The sequence below is a fragment of the Neovison vison genome, chromosome 6, assembly GCF_020171115.1.
Source record: "Neovison vison isolate M4711 chromosome 6, ASM_NN_V1, whole genome shotgun sequence".
NCBI lineage: Eukaryota > Metazoa > Chordata > Mammalia > Carnivora > Mustelidae > Neogale > Neogale vison.
The window spans coordinates 198,617,571-198,636,382 of NC_058096.1; the positions used below are offsets into that span (position 1 = coordinate 198,617,571).

An 18,812-nucleotide genomic window follows, 5' to 3' on the forward strand; every position below is an offset into this window, starting at 1 on the left:
TAGATTTTGGACACTAGCCCTTTATCTGATATGTCGTTTGCAAATATCTTCTCCTGTTCTGTCAGTTGTCTTTTGGTTTTGTTAACTGTTTCCTTTGCTGTGCAAAAGCTTTTGATCTTGATAAAATCCCAATAGTTCATTTTTGCCCTTGCTTCCCTTGCCTTTGGCGATGTTCCTAGGAAGATGTTGCTGCGGCTGAGGTCGAAGAGGTTGCTGCCTGTGTTCTCCTCAAAGATTTTGATGGATTCCTTTCTCACATGGAGGTCCTTCATCCATTTTGAGTCTATTTTTGTGTGTGGTGTAAGGAAATGGTCCAATTTCATTTTTCTGCATGTGGCTGTCCAATTTTCCCAACACCATTTATTGAAGAGGCTGTCTTTTTTCCATTGGACATTCTTTCCTGATTTGTTGAAGATTAGTTGACCATAGAGTTGAGGGTCTATTTCTGGGCTCTCTATTCTGTTCCATTGATGTATGTGTCTGTTTTTGTGCCAGTACCATGCTGTCTTGATGATGACAGCTTTGTAATAGAGCTTGAAGTCCGGAATTGTGATGCCATCAACTTTGGCTTTCTTTTTCAATATTCCTTTGGCTATTCGAGGTCTTTTCTGGTTCCATATAAATTTTAGGATTATTTGTTCCATTTCTTTGAAAAAGATGGATGGTACTTTGATAGGAATTGCATTAATTGTGTAGATTGCTTTAGGTAGGATAGACATTTTCACAATATTTATTCTTCCAATTCAGGAGCATGGAACATTTTTCCATTTCTTTGTGTCTTCCTCAATTTCATTCATGAGTACTTTATAGTTTTCTTTTTTTTGAAGTATTTTATTTTTATTTTTTTCCAATTTATTTATTTTCAGAAAAACAGTATTCATTATTTTTTCACCACACCCAGTGCTCCATGCAAGCCGTGCCCTCTATAATACCCACCACCTGGTACCCCAACCTCCCACCCCCCCGCCACTTCAAACCCCTCAGATTGTTTTTCAGAGTATAGATTTTGTGCCTCTTTGGTTAGGTTTATTCCTAGGTATCTTATGGTTTTGGGTGCAATTGTAAATGGGATTGACTCCTTAATTTCTCTTTCTTCTGTCTTGTTGTTGGTGTAGAGAAATGCAACTGATTTCTGTGTATTGATTTTATATCCTGACACTTTACTGAATTCCTGTACAAGTTCTAGCAGTTTTGGAGTGGAGTCTTTTGGGTTTTCCACATATAGTATCATATCATCTGCGAAGAGTGATAGTTTGACTTCTTCTTTGCTGATTTGGATGCCTTTAATTTCCTTTTGTTGTCTGATTGCTGAGGCTAGGACTTCTAGTACTATGTTGAATAACAGTGGTGATAATGGACATCCCTGCCGTGTTCCTGACCTTAGCGGAAAAGCTTTCAGTATTTCTCCATTGAGAATGATATTTGCAGTGGGTTTTTCATAAATGGATTTGATAATATTGAGGTATGTGCCCTCTATACCTACACTTTGAAGAGTTTTGATCAGGAAGGGATGCTGTACTTTGTCAAATGCTTTTTAAGCATCTATTGAGAGTATCATATGGTTCTTGTTCTTTTATTAATGTGTTGTATCACATTGAGTGATTTGTGGATGTTGAACCAACCTTGCAGCCCTGGATAAATCCCACTTGGTCGTGGTGAATAATCCTTTTAATGTACTGTTGAATCCTATTGGCTAGTATTTTGGTGAGAATTTTCGCATCTATGTTCATCAAGGATATTGGTCTATAGCTCTCTTTTTTGATGGGATCCTTGTCTGGCTTTGGGAATCAAGGTGATGCTGGCCTCATAAAATGAGTTTGGAAGTTTTCCTTCCATTTCTATTTTTTGGAACAGTTTCAGGAGAATAGGAATTAGTTCTTCTTTAAATGTTTGGTAGAATTCCCCTGGGAAGCCGTCTGGCCTTGAGCTTTTGTTTGTTTGGAGATTTTTTTAAAAAAAAATTTATTTATTTATTTGAGAGAGATTTATTGAGAGAGATCACAAGCAGGCAGAGAGGCAGGCAGAGAGAGAGGAGGAAGCAGGCTCCCTGCTGAGCAGAGAGCCCGATGCAAAGCTCAATCCCAGGACTCCGAGTTCATGACCTGAGCTGAAGGCAGCAGCTTAACCCGCTGAGCCACCCAGGCACCCCTGTTTGGAGATTTTTAATGACTGTTTCAATCTCCTTACTGGTTATGGGTCTGTTCAGGATTTCTATTTCTTCCTGGTTCAGTTATGGTAGTTTATATGTTTCTAGGAGTGCATCCATTTCTTCCAGATTGTCAAATTTGTTGGCGTAGAGTTGCTCATAGTATGTTCTTATAATTGTTTGTATTTCTTTGGTGTTAGTTGTCATCTCTCCTCTTTCATTCATGATTTTATTTATTTGGGTCCTTTCTCTTTTCTTTTTGATAAGTCTGGCCGGGGTTTATCAATTTTATTAATTCTTTCAAAGAACCAGCTCCTAGTTTTGTTGATTTGTTCTATTGTTTTTTTGGTTTCTATTTCATTGATTTCTGCTCTGATCTTTATGATTTCTCTTCTCCTGCTGGGTTTAGGGTTTCTTTCTTGTTCTTTCTCCTGCTCCTTTAGGTGTAGGGTTAGGTTGTGTACCTAAGACCTTTCTTGTTTCTTGAGAAAGGCTTGTACCGCTATATATTTTCCTCTCAGGACTGCCTTTGTTGTGTCCCACAGATTTTGAACCGTTGTGTTTTCATTATCATTTGTTTCCATGATTTTTTTTCAATTCTTAATTTCCTGGTTGACCCATTCATTCTTTAGAAGGATGCTGTTTAGTCTACATGTATTTGGTTTTTTTCCAAACTTCCTCTTGTGGTTGAGTTCTAGCTTCAGAGCACTGTGGTCTGAAAATATGCAGGGAATGATCCCAATCTTTTGATACCGGTTGAGTCCTGATTTAGGACCGAGGATGTGATCTAGTCTGGAGAATGTTCCATGTACACTAGAGAAGAATGTGTATTCTGTTGCTTTGGGATGAAATGTTCTGAATATATCTGTGATGTCCATCTGGTCCAGTGTGTCATTTAAGGCCTTTATTTCCTTGTTTATCTTTTGCTTGGATGATCTGTCCATTTCAGTGAGGGGAGTGTTAAAGTCTCCTACTATTATTGTTTTATTTTGATGTGTTTATTTGATTTTGTTATTAATTGGTTTATGTAGTTTGCTGCTCCCACGTTGGGGGCATAGATATTTAAAATTGTTAGATCTTCTTGTTTGACAGACCCTTTGAGTATGATATAGTGTCCTTCCTCATCTCTTATTATAGTCTTTGGCTTAAAATCTTATTGATCTGATATAAGGATTGCTACTCCTGCTTTCTTCTGATGTCCATTAGCATGGTAAATTCTTTTCTACCCCCTCACTTTAAATCTGGAGGTGTCTTCGGGCTTAAAATGAGTTTCTTGTAGGCAACATATAGATGGGTTTTGTTTTTTTATCCATTCTGATACCTTGTGTCTTTTGATTGGGGGCATTTAGCCCATTAACATTCAGGGTAACTATTGAGAGATATGAATTTAGTGCCATTGTATTGCCTGTAAGGTGACTGTTACTATATATTGTCTCTGTTCTTTTCTGATCTACCACTTGGATGCACTCCTAGAAACTTTCAATATTTCCTGTAGAGCTGGTTTGGTGTTTGCAAATTCTTTCAGTTTTTGTTTGTCCTGGAAGCTTTTAATCTCTCCTTCTATTTTCAATGATAGCCTAGCTGGATATAGTATTCTTGGCGGCATGTTTTTCTCGTTTAGTGCTCTGAATATATCATGCCAGCTCTTTCTGGCCTGCCAGATCTCTGTGGATAAGCCTGCTGCCAATCTAATATTTTTATCATTGTATGTTACAGACTTCTTTTCCCGGGCTGCTTTCAGGATTTTCTCTTTGTCACTAAGACTTGTAAATTTTACTATGAGGTGACGGGGTGTGGGCCTATTCTTATTGATTTTGAGGGGCATTCTCTGCACCTCCTGAATTTTGATGCTTGTTCCCTTTGCCATATTGGGGAAATTCTCCCCAATAATTCTCTCCAGTATACCTTCTGCTCCCCTCTCTCTTTCTTCTTCTTCTGGAATCCCAATTATTCTAATGTTGTTTCATCTTATGGTGTCACTTATCTCTCGAATTCTCCCCTCGTGGTCCAGTAGCTGTTTGTCCCTCTTTTGCTCAGCTTCTTTATTCTCTGTCATTTGGTCTTCTATATCGCTAATTCTTTCTTCTGCCTCATTTATCCTAGCAGTGAGAGCTTCCATTTTTTATTGCACCTCATTAATAGCTTTTTTAATTTCAACTTGGTTAGATTTTAGTTCTTTTATTTCTCCAGAAAGGGCTTTTATATCTCCCGAGAGGGTTTCTCTAATATCTTCCATGCCTTTTTTGAGCCCAGCTAGAACCTTGAGAATTGTCATTCTGAACTCTAGATCTGACATATTGCCAATGTCTGTATTGATTAGGGTCCCTAGCCTTCGGTACTGCCTCTTGATCTTTTTTTTGTGGTGAATTTTTCCACCTTGTCATTTTGTCCAGATAAGAGTATATGAAGGAGCAAGTAAAATACTAAAAGGGTGGCAACAACCCCAGGAAAATATGCTTTAACCAAATCAGAAGAGATCCCAAATCGTGAGGGGGGAGAAAGAGGATAAAAAGAGGTTCATAAAGAAAGAAAGAGGGGAAAAAAAACCGAAAAGAATTAAAAAAAGAAAACGAATAAAGAATAGTATAAAAAAGAAAAAAATATATATATTAGATAAACTAGTTAAAAAATGTTAAAAATGAAAATGGTAAAAGTTAAAAAAATTTTAGCAGAAGAAGAGAAAAAAAATGAAAAAAAAATTAAATTAACTGCAAGACTAAAGAATCATAGGGAGAAAGCCATGAGTTCCATGCTTTGCTTTCTCCTCCTCTGGCATTCTGCTGCTCTCCTTGGTATTGAAACTGTTCTCCTTGGTAGGTGAACTTGGTCTTGGCTGGATTTCTTGTTGATCCTCTGGGGGAGGGTCCTGTTGTAGTGATTCCAAGCGTCTTTGCCCTAGGCGGAATTGCACCGCCCTTACCAGGGGCTGGGCTGAGTAATCCTCTCGGGTTTGCTTTTAGGAGCTTTTGTTCCCTGAGTGCTTTCTGTAGAGTTCCGGAAGACAGGAATACAAATGGCGGCCTCCTGGTCTCCGGCCCAGAGGAGCCAAGAGCCCGGGGCCCCACTCCTCAGTGCGCCCTCAGAGAACAGTGCCCAGTTACTCCCGTCTGCCTGACCTCTGGCTGCGCTCCGAGCTCACCAAGCCTGCGACCGGTTCAAGGTAACCCCGAGCTGTGAGCTCACTGTCCGCTCTGTCTCTGTATCTGGCTTCCCCGTTCTAATACCTGTATACTCTGCGACACTCAGACACCCCCGATCCTTCAGTGACCCTGCGGGACCTGAGGCCACGCTGACCCCATGTGGGCTTCACCCCGGTTTAGCCTCTGGAGCGATGTCCCTCAGTGGAACAGACTTTTAAAAGTCCCGATTTTGTGCTCTGTTGCTCTGCAGCTTGCCAGGAGCCTGCCCCTCCCCCCATGATCTATCTTCCCATCATTTTGGTTCATTTCTGCACAAGTCCTACCTTTCAGAAAGTGGTTGATTTTCGTTTCTAGAATTGTTGTTCTTCTTTTCGATCTGCCAATGGATTTGTAGGTGTTTGCAATCTTTAGATAAGCTATCTAGCTGATCTCCTGCTAGCTGAAGTAGTCTCAGCCTGCTACTTCTCCGCCATCTTGACTCCTCCCCATTTTCTTTCTTTTTAAAAAAGTTTTATTCATTGGAGGGGTGCTTGGGTGGCTCAGTTAAAGCCTCTGCCTTTGGCTCAGGTCATGATCCCAGAGTCCTGGGATCAAGCCCTGCATCCGGCTCTCTGCTCAGCAGGGAGCCTGCTTCCCCTCTTTCTCTCTCTGCCTGCCTCTCTGCCTACTTGTAATCTCTGTCAAATAAATAAATATAATCTTTTAAAAAATAATAAATAATAAATAAATAAAATAAAATAAAAATCTTTTTAAAAAAGTTTTATTCATTTGAGAGAGAGAGGTAGAGCAAGAGAGACAGCACCTTAGCAGGGAGGGGGGCAGAGGGGGAGAGAGAAGCGGACTCTTGAGCAGGGAACCTGACGCAAGGCTGCATCCCAGGACCCTTGATCAGCAGGGAGCCTGCTTCCCTTCCTCTCTCTCTACTCGCCTTTCTGCCTACTTGTGATCTCTGTCTGTCAAATAAATAAATAGAATTTTTTTAAAAACACAATTTTACTTATTTATTTGAGAGAGAGAGAGAGAGAGAAGGCAAGCACGAGCAGGGTGAAGAGGGAGAAGCAGGCTCCCTGCTGACCCAAGCTGAGGGCAAATGCTCAACCAAATGAGCCACTTAGGTGATCCAAGCCCTTAACTATTAAAAGTCACTCCCCATTTCCTCTTACTCCCAGAGCATGGCAACTACTAATCTACTTTGTGTCTCTTTGAATTTATCTACCCTAGACATTTCATATAAAGGAATCATTGTATATGGCCTTCAGGACTGGCTTTTTTCACTTAGCATATGTTTTCAAGTTCTTCAGTGTTGTAATATATATCATAGTTCATTCTTTTTTCTTGATGAATAATACTCTATTATCTATTATATGGGTATATCACATTTCATTTATCCATTCATCACTTGATGGATGTTTACATTATTTTCACTTTTTAGGTCTTATGAATAATGCCACTAGAATATTCATGTACAAGTTTTTGTGTGAACATGTTTCACTTCTCTTGGGTATATACTTAGGAGTGGAATTGTAGGGTCACATGGTGATTCTGTGTTTAAATTTTTGAGGGACTGTCAAGCTATTTTCCAAAGTGGCTGCACTATTTTCCATTCCCACCAATGATGCATGGGGTTTCCAATTTGTCCACATCCTTGTGAACCCTTTTTTTGTCTGTCTTTTTGAACATAGCCATCCCAATGATATGAAGTGGTATCTCATTGTGGTTTTGATTAATATTTGCCTAATGAGTAAAGATATTGAGCATCTTTTCGTGTGCTTATTGATCATTTGTGTATTTTCTTTGCAGGAATATCTGCCTAAATCCTTTGTCCATTTTTAAATTGGGTTATTTTTCTCATTATTAAATTGTGGGGTTTTTTTGTATATTGTAAATACAAGTCCTTTAGGATTTAAAAATTTTTCTCCTGGGGCACCTGGGTGGCTCAGTAGGTTAAGCTTCAGACTCTTGGGGTGCCTGGGTGGCTCAGTGGGTTAAGCTTCTGCCTTCGGCTCAGGTCATGATCCCAGGGACTTAAGATCAAGCCCCACATCTGGCTCTCTGCTCAGTGGGGAGCCTGCTTCCTCTTCTCTCTCTTTCTGCCTGCCTCTCAGTCTACTTGTGATCTCTGTCTGTCAAGTAAATAAAAATTTAAAAAAAAGCATCAGACTCTTAATATCAGCTCAGTTTATGATCTCAGGGTTATGAGATTGAACCCTGCATCAGACTGGGTATGGAGCTGGCTTAAGATTCTCTTTCTAAGGGCACCTGGGTGTCTCAGTGGGCTGAGCCTCTGCCTTCGGCTCAGGTCATGGTCTTGGGTTCCTGGGATTGAGCCCCACATTGGACTCTCTGCTCAGCAGGGGGCCTGTTTCTCCCTATCTCTCTGCAGCCTCTCTGCCTATTTGTGATCTCTGTCATATAAATAAATAAAATCTTAAAAAAAAAAAAGATTCTCTTTCTCCCCCTGCCTGTCCTCTGCCATTTGCATCCAGGCACATATTCTCTCTCTATCTCTCAAAAAATAAATAAATAAATAAATAAAAATTAAAATTAAAATTAAAAAAATATATATATAATTTTTTCTCCCATTTATTCTGTGGATTGTATTGTAATTTTTTAAAATTAAATTTATTTATTTTCAGAAAAACAGTATTCATTATTCTTGCACCACACCCAGTGCTCCATGCAATCCGTGCCCTCTATAATACCCACCACCTGGCACCCCAACCTCCCACCCCCCCCACCACTTCAAACCCCTCAGATTGTTTTTCAGAGTCCATAGTCTCTCATGATTCACCTCCCCTTCCAATTTACCCAAATTCCCTACTCCTCTCTAACGCCCCTTGTCCTCCATGCTATTTGTTATGCTCCACAAATAAGTGAAACCATATGATAATTGACTCTCTCTGCTTGACTTATTTCACTCAGCATAATCTCTTCCAGTCCCGTCCATGTTGCTACAAAAGTTGGGTATTCATCCTTTCTGATGGAGGCATAATACTCCATAGTGTATATGGACCACATCTTCCTTATCCATTCATCCGTTGAAGGGCATCTTGGTTCTTTCCATAGTTTGGCGACCGTGGCCATTGCTGCTATAAACATTGGGGTACAGATGGCCCTTCTTTTCACAACATCTGTATCTTTGGGGTAAATACCCAGGTGTGCAATTGCAGGGTCATAGGGAAGTTCTATTTTTAATTTCTTGAGGAATCTCCACACTGTTCTCCAAAGAGGTTGCACCAACTTGCATTCCCACCAACAGTGGAAGAGGGTTCCTCTTTCTCCACATCCTCTCCAACACATGTTGTTTCCTGTTTTGTTAATTTTGGCCATTCTAACTGGTGTAAGGTGATATCTCAATGTGGTTTTAATTTGAATCTCCCTGAGGGCTAATGATGATGAGCATTTTTTCATGTGTCTGGTAGCCATTTGTATGTCTTGATTGGAGAAGTGTCTGTTCATATCTTCTGCCCATTTTTTGATGTGTTTGTCTGTTTCGTGTGGGTTGAGTTTGAGGAGTTCATTATAGATCCTGGATATCAACCTTTTGTCTGTACTGTCATTTGCAAATATCTTCTCCCATTCCGTGGGTTGCCTCTTTGTTTTTTTGACTATTTCCTTTGCTGTGCAGAAGCTTTTGATTTTGATGAAGTCCCAGAAGTTTATTTTCGCTTTTGTTTCCTTTGCCTTTGGAGACGTATCTTGAAAGAAGTTGCTGTGGCTGATATCAAAGAGATTACTACCTATGTTCTCCTCTAAGATTCTGATGGATTCCTGTCTCACGTTGAGGTCTTTTATCCATTTTGAGTTGATCTTTGTGTACGGTGTAATAGAGCTTCCCTACGACCCTGCAATTGCACTCCTGGGTATTTACCCCAAAGATACAGATGTCGTGAAAAGAAGGGCCATCTGTACCCCAATGTTTATAGCAGCAATGGCCACAGTCGCCAAACTATGGAAAGAACCAAGATGCCCTTCAACGGATGAATGGATAAGGAAGATGTGGTCCATATACACTATGGAGTATTATGCCTCCATCAGAAAGGATGAATACCCAACTTTTGTAGCAACATGGACGGGACTGGAAGAGATTATGCTGAGTGAAATAAGTCAAGCAGAGAGAGTCAATTATCATATGGTTTCACTTATTTGTGGAGCATAACAAATAGCATGGAGGACAAGGGGCGTTAGAGAGGAGTAGGGAATTTGGGTAAATTGGAAGGGGAGGTGAACCATGAGAGACTATGGACCCTGAAAAACAGTCTGAGGGGTTTGAAGTGGCGGGGGGGTGGGAGGTTGGGGTACCAGGTGGTGGGTATTATAAGGGCATGGCTTGCATGGAGCACTGGGTGTGGTGAAAAAACAATGAATACTGTTTTTCTGAAAATAAATAAATTGGAAAAAAAAAAGAAAGAGTCTGGAAGTTTTCCTTCTGCTTCAGTTTTTTGAAACAGCTTCAGGAGAATAGGTGTTATTTCTTCTTTGAAAGTTTGGTAGAATTCCCCAGGGAATCCGTCAGGTCCTGGGCTCTTGTTTTTTAGGAGGTTTTTGATCACCGCTTCAATCTCGTTACTAGATATCGGTCTATTCAGGTTGTCGATTTCTTCCTGGTTCAATTTTTGGAGTTTATATTTTTCCAGGAATGCATCCATTTCATCTAGGTTGCTAAGCTTATTGGCATATAACTGTTGATAATAACTTCTGATGATTGTTTTTACTTCCTTGGTGTTCGTTGTGATCTCTCCCTTTTCATTCATAATTTTATGAATTTGGGATTTCTCTCTTTTCTTTTGGATTAATGTGGCCAATGGTTTATCGATCTTATTGATTCTTTCAAAAAACCAGCTTCTAGTTTCATTGATACGTTCTACTGTATCTCTGGTTTCTCCCTCATTGATCTCAGCTCTAATCTTGATGATTTCCCTTCTTATGTGTGGAGTTGGTTTGATTTGTTGTTGATTCTCCAGTTCCTTAAGGTGTAGAGACAGCTGGTGTACTCTGGATTTTTCAATTTTTTTTGAAGGAGGCTTGGACGGCTATGGATTTCCCCCTTAGGGCCGCTTTTGCTGTATCCCATAGGTTTTGGACCAAAGTGTCTTCATTCTCATTGGTTTCCATGAATTGTTTCAGTTCTTCTTTGATCTCCTGGTTGATCCAAGCATTTTTAAGCAAGGTGGCCTTTAGCTTCCAGGTGTTTGAGTTCCTTCTGAACTTTTCCTTGTAATTGAGCTCCAGTTTCAAAGCATTGTGATCTGAGAATATGCAGGGAATCATCTCAGTTGAGATGATTGGGTCCTGATTTGTGACCCAGTATGTGGTCTATTCTGGAGAAGGTTCCATGTGCACTTGAGAAGAATGAGTATTCTGTTGTTTTAGGGTGCAATGTTCTGTGTATATATATATGAGGTCCATCTGGTCCAATGTGTCATTCAATACTCTTGTTTCTTTAGTGATTTTCTGCTTCGATGATCTATTTCTGAGAGAGGCATGTTAAGATCTCCTATGATTAGTGTATTCATATCAATATGACTCTTCATCTTGATTAACAGTTTTCTTATGTAATTGGCTGCTCCCATATTGGGAGCATAGATATTTACATGATAGATATTAATGATGATGTGTTTTGAGGCAAAAAAGTGTTAAATTCTGATGATGTCTCATTTATCTATTTTTTTGTTGTTGTTTGTGCTTTTGGTGTCATATCTAAAAAATGGTTGCCTAATCCATGAATAATTACTAAGGAAGACATGAAATCTCTTAGAGATTTTCATTTATTATATCTTTAAGAAAAATCTTTCCACCATCTTTTCCTTAGATAAGGACAACCCAGGAATGGGCCCTTTGTGGCTATGATATTGTTGTTCACAGCTCTTCTTGATAGATCTAATATAAATTTGGGGATAATTTTACTGTATGCTGAATATAGGTCAGTAACCCTTAGGTGTGCCTGTCTTAGATAGTTATGCTGTGCATTTTTTACTTGTACCAAATTTTATTTGTCCCTGATACCTTTGGACCTTTTTGGAGAAATGGAACAATAATCCAGCATCAACTTATTAAAATATGTTTTAAACCTTAAAAAAAAGGAAGCTAGGATTGCATTGAATCTTTAGATTGATTTGGCAAGTACTGCCATCTTAATGATATTAATTCTTCCAGTATCTGAGCATGAGGTATTTTTACATTTATTTAGTCTTCTTCTTTTGTTATTTTACTTTCTCTATTTTTAAATTATTTTTATTAATATATAATGTATTTTTTTAGGGGTACAGGTCTGTGATTCATCAGTCTTACACAATTCACAGTACTCACCATAGCATATACCCTCCCCAGTGTCAATCACCCAGCCACTCCATCCTTCGCACCCCCATCCCCTCCAGCAATCCTCAGTGTGTTTCCTGAGATTAAGAGTCTCTTATGGTTTGTCTCTGTCCCCAGTCCCATCTTGTTTCATCTTTCCCTCCTTTCCCCTGTGACTCCTTGCCCTGCCTCTCAAATTCTGTGTATCAGTGAGATCATATGATAATTCTCTTTCTCTGATTGACTTATTTTGCTTAGCATAATACCCTATAGTTCCATCAATGTCATTGCAAATGGCAAGATTTCATTTTTTATGGCTGCATAATATTCCATTATATATATATATTGCATCTTCTTTATCCATTCATCTGTTGATGGACTTCTTTAATTTCTTTTAATAATCATTTGTAATTTTCAGTATACAAGTGTTGCATTTCTTTTATTAGACTTACTCCTATTTTATCTTTTTTTTAAAAGATTTTATTTATTTATTTGTCAGAGAGAGAGAGCAAGCACACCCAAGTAGGCAGAGTGGCAGGCAGAGGTAGAGAGAGAAGCAGGCTCCCTACTGAGCAAGGAGCCCAATGCGGGACTCGATCCCAGGACCCTGGAATCATGACCTGAGCCAAAGGCAGTGGCTTAACCAACTGAACCACCCAGGCGTCCCTATTTTATATTTCTTGATGCTATAATATATGAGAATTTTTTCCCTCTACTTTCAGTTTTGGGTTTTTATTGCTAGTTTATAGAAGTGCAATTGATTTTTATATATTGGTCTTGTATCCTGCAACCTTGCTGAATTCATTTATTAGTTTTAATGGTTTTAAAATGAATTCCATAGTGGAGCACCTGACTGGCTCAAGCGGTGGAGCATGCAACTCTTGATGTCAGGGTTGTAAGTTCGAGCCCCACTTGGGTGTCCAGATTACTTAAAAATAAAATTAAGGGACACCTTGGTGGCTCAGTTAGTTAAGTGGCTGCCTTCCGCTCATGTCATGATTCCAGGGTCCTGGGATAGATTCCTGCATTGGGCTCCTTGCTTAGTGGGGGAGCCTGCTTCTCCCTCTGCCTGCCGCTCCCTCCTTGCGCTCTCTCTCTGACAAATAAATAAGTAAAATATAAAAATAAAATAAAATTTTAAAAACTGAATTCCTTAGGATTTTCTATATACAGCATCATGTAACCTGTAAATAGAGCTAGTTTTATGTTTTTCTTTTCAATCTAAATATCTTTTTACAATTTTTTTCCATATAATTAGTGACTTGGATATTGACATTAGTTAGAATCTTCTAGTTCAATATTTTTGTTGTACAGGTCACATGAATTGACTTTTGTCCTTCAGAGAGAACACAATGTAGCAAGAGAAGTGACTGTAAACAACTGGTAATAGGAGGCAGAATGAGAAATTCATGGGTAGAGGATAGCAGTATCCTTTGAAAGAAAAGGGCATGGAGCAATTAATTTTGTCATTTGGAAAACAGATAAGGCTTTACTAAGGAGGTGACCAGAAGTATAAGTATGATTTTGTTGGGCTTTGAATTGGAATGGGAACAGGAAAAGATAAGTGTTCTTTCTCTGTCTCTCTTTGTTAATACATTTTTATTATCTAATAGTTGAAGAATATATGTTACGTATTTGTAAGCTACGAAGAAAATGAACATGCATGAATCCTTCCCTATTTTTTAAAATCGAAAGATTATCAATACTCCTGCTTCTCTCTGTGTAATCCTTCCCTATCTTAAACCCCTTAACCCCCCTTGAAGATAAGTATGTCATAAATTGTAATTCTCTTTTTTGTTTGCTCACATTTATATGTAACAATTTATACAAATATATCATCTATTTGTAATCTTACATGACTTGATTTTTTTCACTCAGCCTTATGTTTCTAAAACTCATCCTTTATTTTCACTGCTTAGTTACCTAATTAGTTACATTATTTAGTTACCTAATTCATCGATTTTCCTACTTGTAGTCTTATGAACAAAAATTCCTCGGGACGCCTGGGTGGCTCAGTTGCTTAAGCAGCTGCCTTCGGCTCAGGTCATGATCCCAGCGTCCTGGGATCAAGTCCCACATGGGGCTCCTTGCTTGGCAGGGAGCCTGCTTCTCCCTCTGCCTCTGCCTGCCTTTCTGTCTGCCTGTGCTCGCTCTCTCTCCCTCTCTCTGACAAATAAATAAAATCTTTAAAAAAAAAATTCCTCAAAGTACTTACATTTCATGTTTCTTCTTCTGTGAAATGTCTATTTATACCCTTTGACTCTTTTGTCACTTTTGTTTTAGTGGTTGTTTCTGAGTTTTTATTGTTAGTTTATGGAATTTTTTATAATATATTCTAAGTAATAACCCTTTGTCACTTATATGATAATGAATCTATCTTTATCATGGTATTTAGATTTTCTTTAACATCTTTTAATAAAGTTATATGGTTTCTCCAAAATAGCTTTGCACAGTTTTCACATAACTTATTCCTAGGTAGGAGCACCTGGCTTGCTCAGTTGGAAAAGCATGTGACTCTTGATCTTAGGGTTGTGGGTGTGAACCACAAGTTGGGTGTAGAGATTACTAAAAAGTATATAAATAAACTTTAAAAAATTATATTTTATTTATTTATTTGACAGAGTGAGATCACAAGTAGGAAGTGAGGCAGATGGAGGGAGGGGGGAACCAGGCTCCCTGCTGAGCAGAGAGCCCAATGCAGAGCTTGATTACAGGACCCTGAGAATGACTCAAAGGTAGAGGCTTAACCCACTGAGCCACCCAGGTGCCCCTAAACTTTAAAATATTAAACAAAATTTATCCCTAGATACTTTATTTTATCGTTGCTATGGTAAATTGATCTTTTTTGTTAATTATATACAGTAATGGCTTATATACAGTATTTTTTAAAATTTTCTTTATATTAATTTAATATCCAGTCATTGTACATAGACAATAATCTGTGAACAATGTCAGGGTTTTTTTCCCCATTATACCCTCTAGGTCCATCCATGTTGCAAATATATGATCTTATTCTTTTTTTTTTCAGAGAGAGAGTATACACACTTGCATGAGTTGGGGGGGAGGGACGGAGGGAGAAGAAAAGAGAGAGAACCCTAAGCATGCTCCATGCCCAGCACAAAGTGTGCTTTGAGGTTCTATCTCAAAACCTTGAGATCATGGCCTGACCCCAAATCAAGAGTTGGAGGCTTAACTGACTGAGCCACCCAGGAGCCCTGATCCCATTCTTTTTTATGGCTGAGTAATATTCCGTTGTATGTATACCACATCCTCTTTCATTCATCAGTTGAATAGACACTTAGATTGTTTCCATGTCTTGGCTATTGTAAATAATACTGAAGTAAACATGGTGTGCATATATCTTTTTGAATTCATATTTTTCTTTTCTTTGGGTAGTTTTGCTTTTAAAAATTTCTCTTCCCCGTAACTTTTATTTGCTTATATTACTTCACTGGCTTGGAGACTCAATAGAGTGTTCATTAGAACTAGTAATAATAGGTATGTTTATCTTGTTCTTGATTATAAAGAAAATTAAGGAGGGCATGAGTTGTAATGAGCACTGGGTGTTATATACAACTAATGAATCATTGAACACTACATCAAAAACTAATGTTTTACCATATTTTGGCTAATTGAACATAATAATAAAAAGAACTTTAAAAAGTTCTAATGTCAGTATCAAGAATGATAAACTAGGTATTTTCACTTGGTAGTTAATTTTCACTTCTAAACAGAAGTTACATTTTGGCATTTTGGTGCAGACTTTTTCCCCTTTTATGTTATGTGTGTATATGCATGTATTTATAACTATATATTATGTTACATGTTTCTACATATAATATATAGAACAATTTGTGTTTCTATAGTAATACCACAGTTTTAATTAACATGGTCTAATCATATAGTTTGATATCAGGTAGATTATTTACCCTTCTCCTTTTTTGCTCTTAAAATTTTCTGGGCTATTTCTAAATGTTTATTTATGCAGGTGAACTTTAGAATCATTTTGTTAGTTTCCCTTCTCCTCTAAAATCTAATCAGGATTTTAACTGGACTCATCAAATATGTCAAATAATTTCAAGAACTGTAACCTTTACACTAATGAGGCTTTATCTATAAAATCTATGTGTGCATGGCAGTCAAAAAGACTCATTATTGTTTATATTTTCACCATTAGGATTATATCCCTGCTGTCTCTATCCTGTGCAACCCAGGAATGAGACCTCGTCACTGGAAGCAGATATCAGAAATTGTAGGCTATGACTTGACTCCAGACTCTGGAACTACACTGAGAAAAATTTTAAAATTAAACCTTACACCATACTTGGAAAAATTTGAAATGATAAGTGCAGGTGCAAGCAAGGTAAATATAAAGATCATCCAAAAATCATTTATTTGAAAGGTCATTTATGTGATGAGTTTGTTAATCAAATGATCATAGTTTTTGCTGGGGTTGAGTGTATAGTACTGGATTGTAGTGGGAGGAGGTGAAGGAACACAATGGGAGACCACTCTTTTTTCCCCCCATGAAGTGTACACTTTTATACTACTACTTCGTAGGAAATCCAGACTAGAAATGGCTCCTTTGACTTTTTCATGTGTGTGTGTGTGTCATGTGATGTGTGTGTATTCTAGGAGAACAAGTATGGCCTTCTAGGGTTCTTGAAATATACAGAAGTATCTTCAGACTATAGCTTATAGAAAGGCTACTTCACAGAAAGGTCAACACGTATTTTAGTCTAGTGTCCCTAACAAAGATTTTATTTATTTACTTGAATGACTGAGATCACAAGTAGGAAGAGAAGCAGGCAGAGAGAAAGGAGGGGAAGGAGGCTCCCCGCCGAGCAGAGAGCCTGACCTGAGCCGAAGGCAGAGCCTTTAACCCACTGAGCCACCCAGGCGCCCCAGTGTCTACTTTAATACGGACAGTAGTAGTTTTCTTAAAGTGAATTTTTCTTAAATTACACTATTTTCAAGAAATTAAAAATAGAGCTTCCCTATGACCCTGCAATTGCACTCCAAAGACACAGATGTCGTGAAAAGAAGGGCCATCTGTACCCCAATGTTTATAGCAGCAATGGCCACAGTCGCCAAACTATGGAAAGAACCAAGATGCCCTTCAACGGATGAATGGATAAGGAAGATGTGGTCCATATACACTATGGAGTATTATGCCTCCATCAGAAAGGATGAATACCCAACTTTTGTAGCAACATGGACGGGACTGGAAGAGATTATGCTGAGTGAAATAAGTCAAGCAGAGAGAGTCAATTATCATATGGTTTCACTTATTTGTGGAGCATAACAAATAGCATGGAGGACAAGGGGCGTTAGAGAGGAGTAGGGAATTTGGGTAAATAGGAAGGAGAGGTGAACCATGAGAGACTATGGACCCTGAAAAACAGTCTGAGGGGTTTGAAGTGGCGGGGGGGTGGGAGGTTGGGGTACCAGGTGGTGGGTATTATAAGGGCATGGCTTGCATGGAGCACTGGGTGTGGTGAAAAAATAATGAATAATGTTTTTCTGAAAATAAATAAATTGGGAAAAAAATTACACTATTTTTCTTAGGAATCTTTAAATTGTCTGAGAAACCTTTTTAACCTAAACAGAGTTATAGTGTCTTATACTAAGAAAATGACCGTGTAATTCATCCAGTGCTTACTGAATTTACCAGGGCAAGTTGATACAGTATATAAGACTTTTTTTTGCCATCCCCTTCTTTCTCCTTTTCTCCCTTTAAGGAATTTTCATTAGAGAAAGCCCTGCATACAATGATGGGAACCTGGGATGACATTGCTTTTCATATAAGTCCGTATCGTGATACTGGAGTTTCTATTCTTTCTTCAGTAGATGAGATTCAGGCTCTCCTTGATGATCAAATTATAAAAACTCAGACAATGAGAGGCTCACCTTTCATCAAACCATTTGAAAAAGAGATCAAGGTATGCTAAATATCATAACTTCTGGTCATTTATAAAAATTGTTACCTTATTACGTATGTATTCTTGTGGGAATAAGCTTGTTGGATAGATTTGGTGACATACAGGAACAGATATTTAAAATTAATGTGAAGCCTTATAGAACAGATTGAGACATTAACTCTAATAATTTTGAAAAGAACAAATTTTTATAGAGGGCATGGCTTGCATGGAGCACTGGGTGTGGTGAAAAAATAATGAATGTTTTTCTGAAAATAAATAAATTGAAAAAAAAACTTGGGGGGCACATATTGTATGGAGTACTGGGTGTGATGCATAAACAATGAATCTTGGAACACTGAAAAAGTAAAAGTTAAAAAAAAAAAACTTCCCCAATGACAGTGATAGACTTGGAAGGAAAACAGTTGGTACTACTGATTCTAACTTTAGATAGTCTAGACACTGTTTCATTCTTGTAACTTGTAATGAAGTTCTATATACTATACTTTAGCTATATTTGTAAACAACAAGCTTGAGAGTCCTTTATAATAATTAATGAATTATGGTCCACTTGGTATCAAAACAAATTATATTTGAGGCTATAAGATTATTTCATATTCTTATAATTGATATAGGTAGATACAGAAAGAAAACACAAATTATAATAATAGCATCATGGCTAGTATCAAAATTCTAACTGGGGGCTATATAAAATAGGGGAAAAGACAGACAACAAATGGATGCTTCCCTTGATATTTACATCCCCTACTCTAGAGGCTTTACATTTATTAAACCATCTAACCCCCATAACAGGTGTTCAAGATGGGCAATGTTATCTGTACTCAGAGATAAGGACCAAGCCATAGGGAGATAGGTAATTTACCCACATTTACCCAGGTAAAATTGACAGAACTAGGATTCAAACTGAGGTAGTCTGGTTTTAATTTGAACATAAATAGTTCTCCATAGAAGACCGGCTCTCAGTAATTTGGAGAAGATGGAGTGGTGTTCTTTCAAAAGGACATAATGCTACACATTTTCCCATAAACCAAGCTGGTCTGCTTCTTCTGATAAGATATTATATCTTCTGTAGAATTTTCTTATTTAACAAGAGAGAATTTATGAAAAAATTTAAAAGCTCTAAGAGCTTTTAAAACAATAAAAACAAGAGACCTAATTTCTTGACACATAGAATATAGGCCATATATTTAAGAACAAAAGAAATTATATAATGATCTTCAACTAGTGAAATATCTTGTCAATTCTAGAAGACCTATGAGACTAAGGGGACCTGTTTCCTTGTCCCTCCCC

The 18,812-nt window shown here is 38.1% G+C and overlaps 1 protein-coding gene across 1 annotated transcript in view; it reads left to right on the plus strand.

Annotated features, from left to right (window-relative positions):
- DNAH12 (dynein axonemal heavy chain 12) overlaps window positions 1–18,812 on the plus strand; it is a 243,907-nt gene that overhangs the window by 64,988 nt on the left and 160,107 nt on the right. Inside the window, exons 19-20 of the mRNA XM_044253319.1 lie at window positions 15,761–15,946; window positions 17,325–17,525. Of these exons, the coding sequence (XP_044109254.1) occupies window positions 15,761–15,946; window positions 17,325–17,525 (387 nt within the window). The remainder of the gene's footprint in view (window positions 1–15,760; window positions 15,947–17,324; window positions 17,526–18,812) is intronic.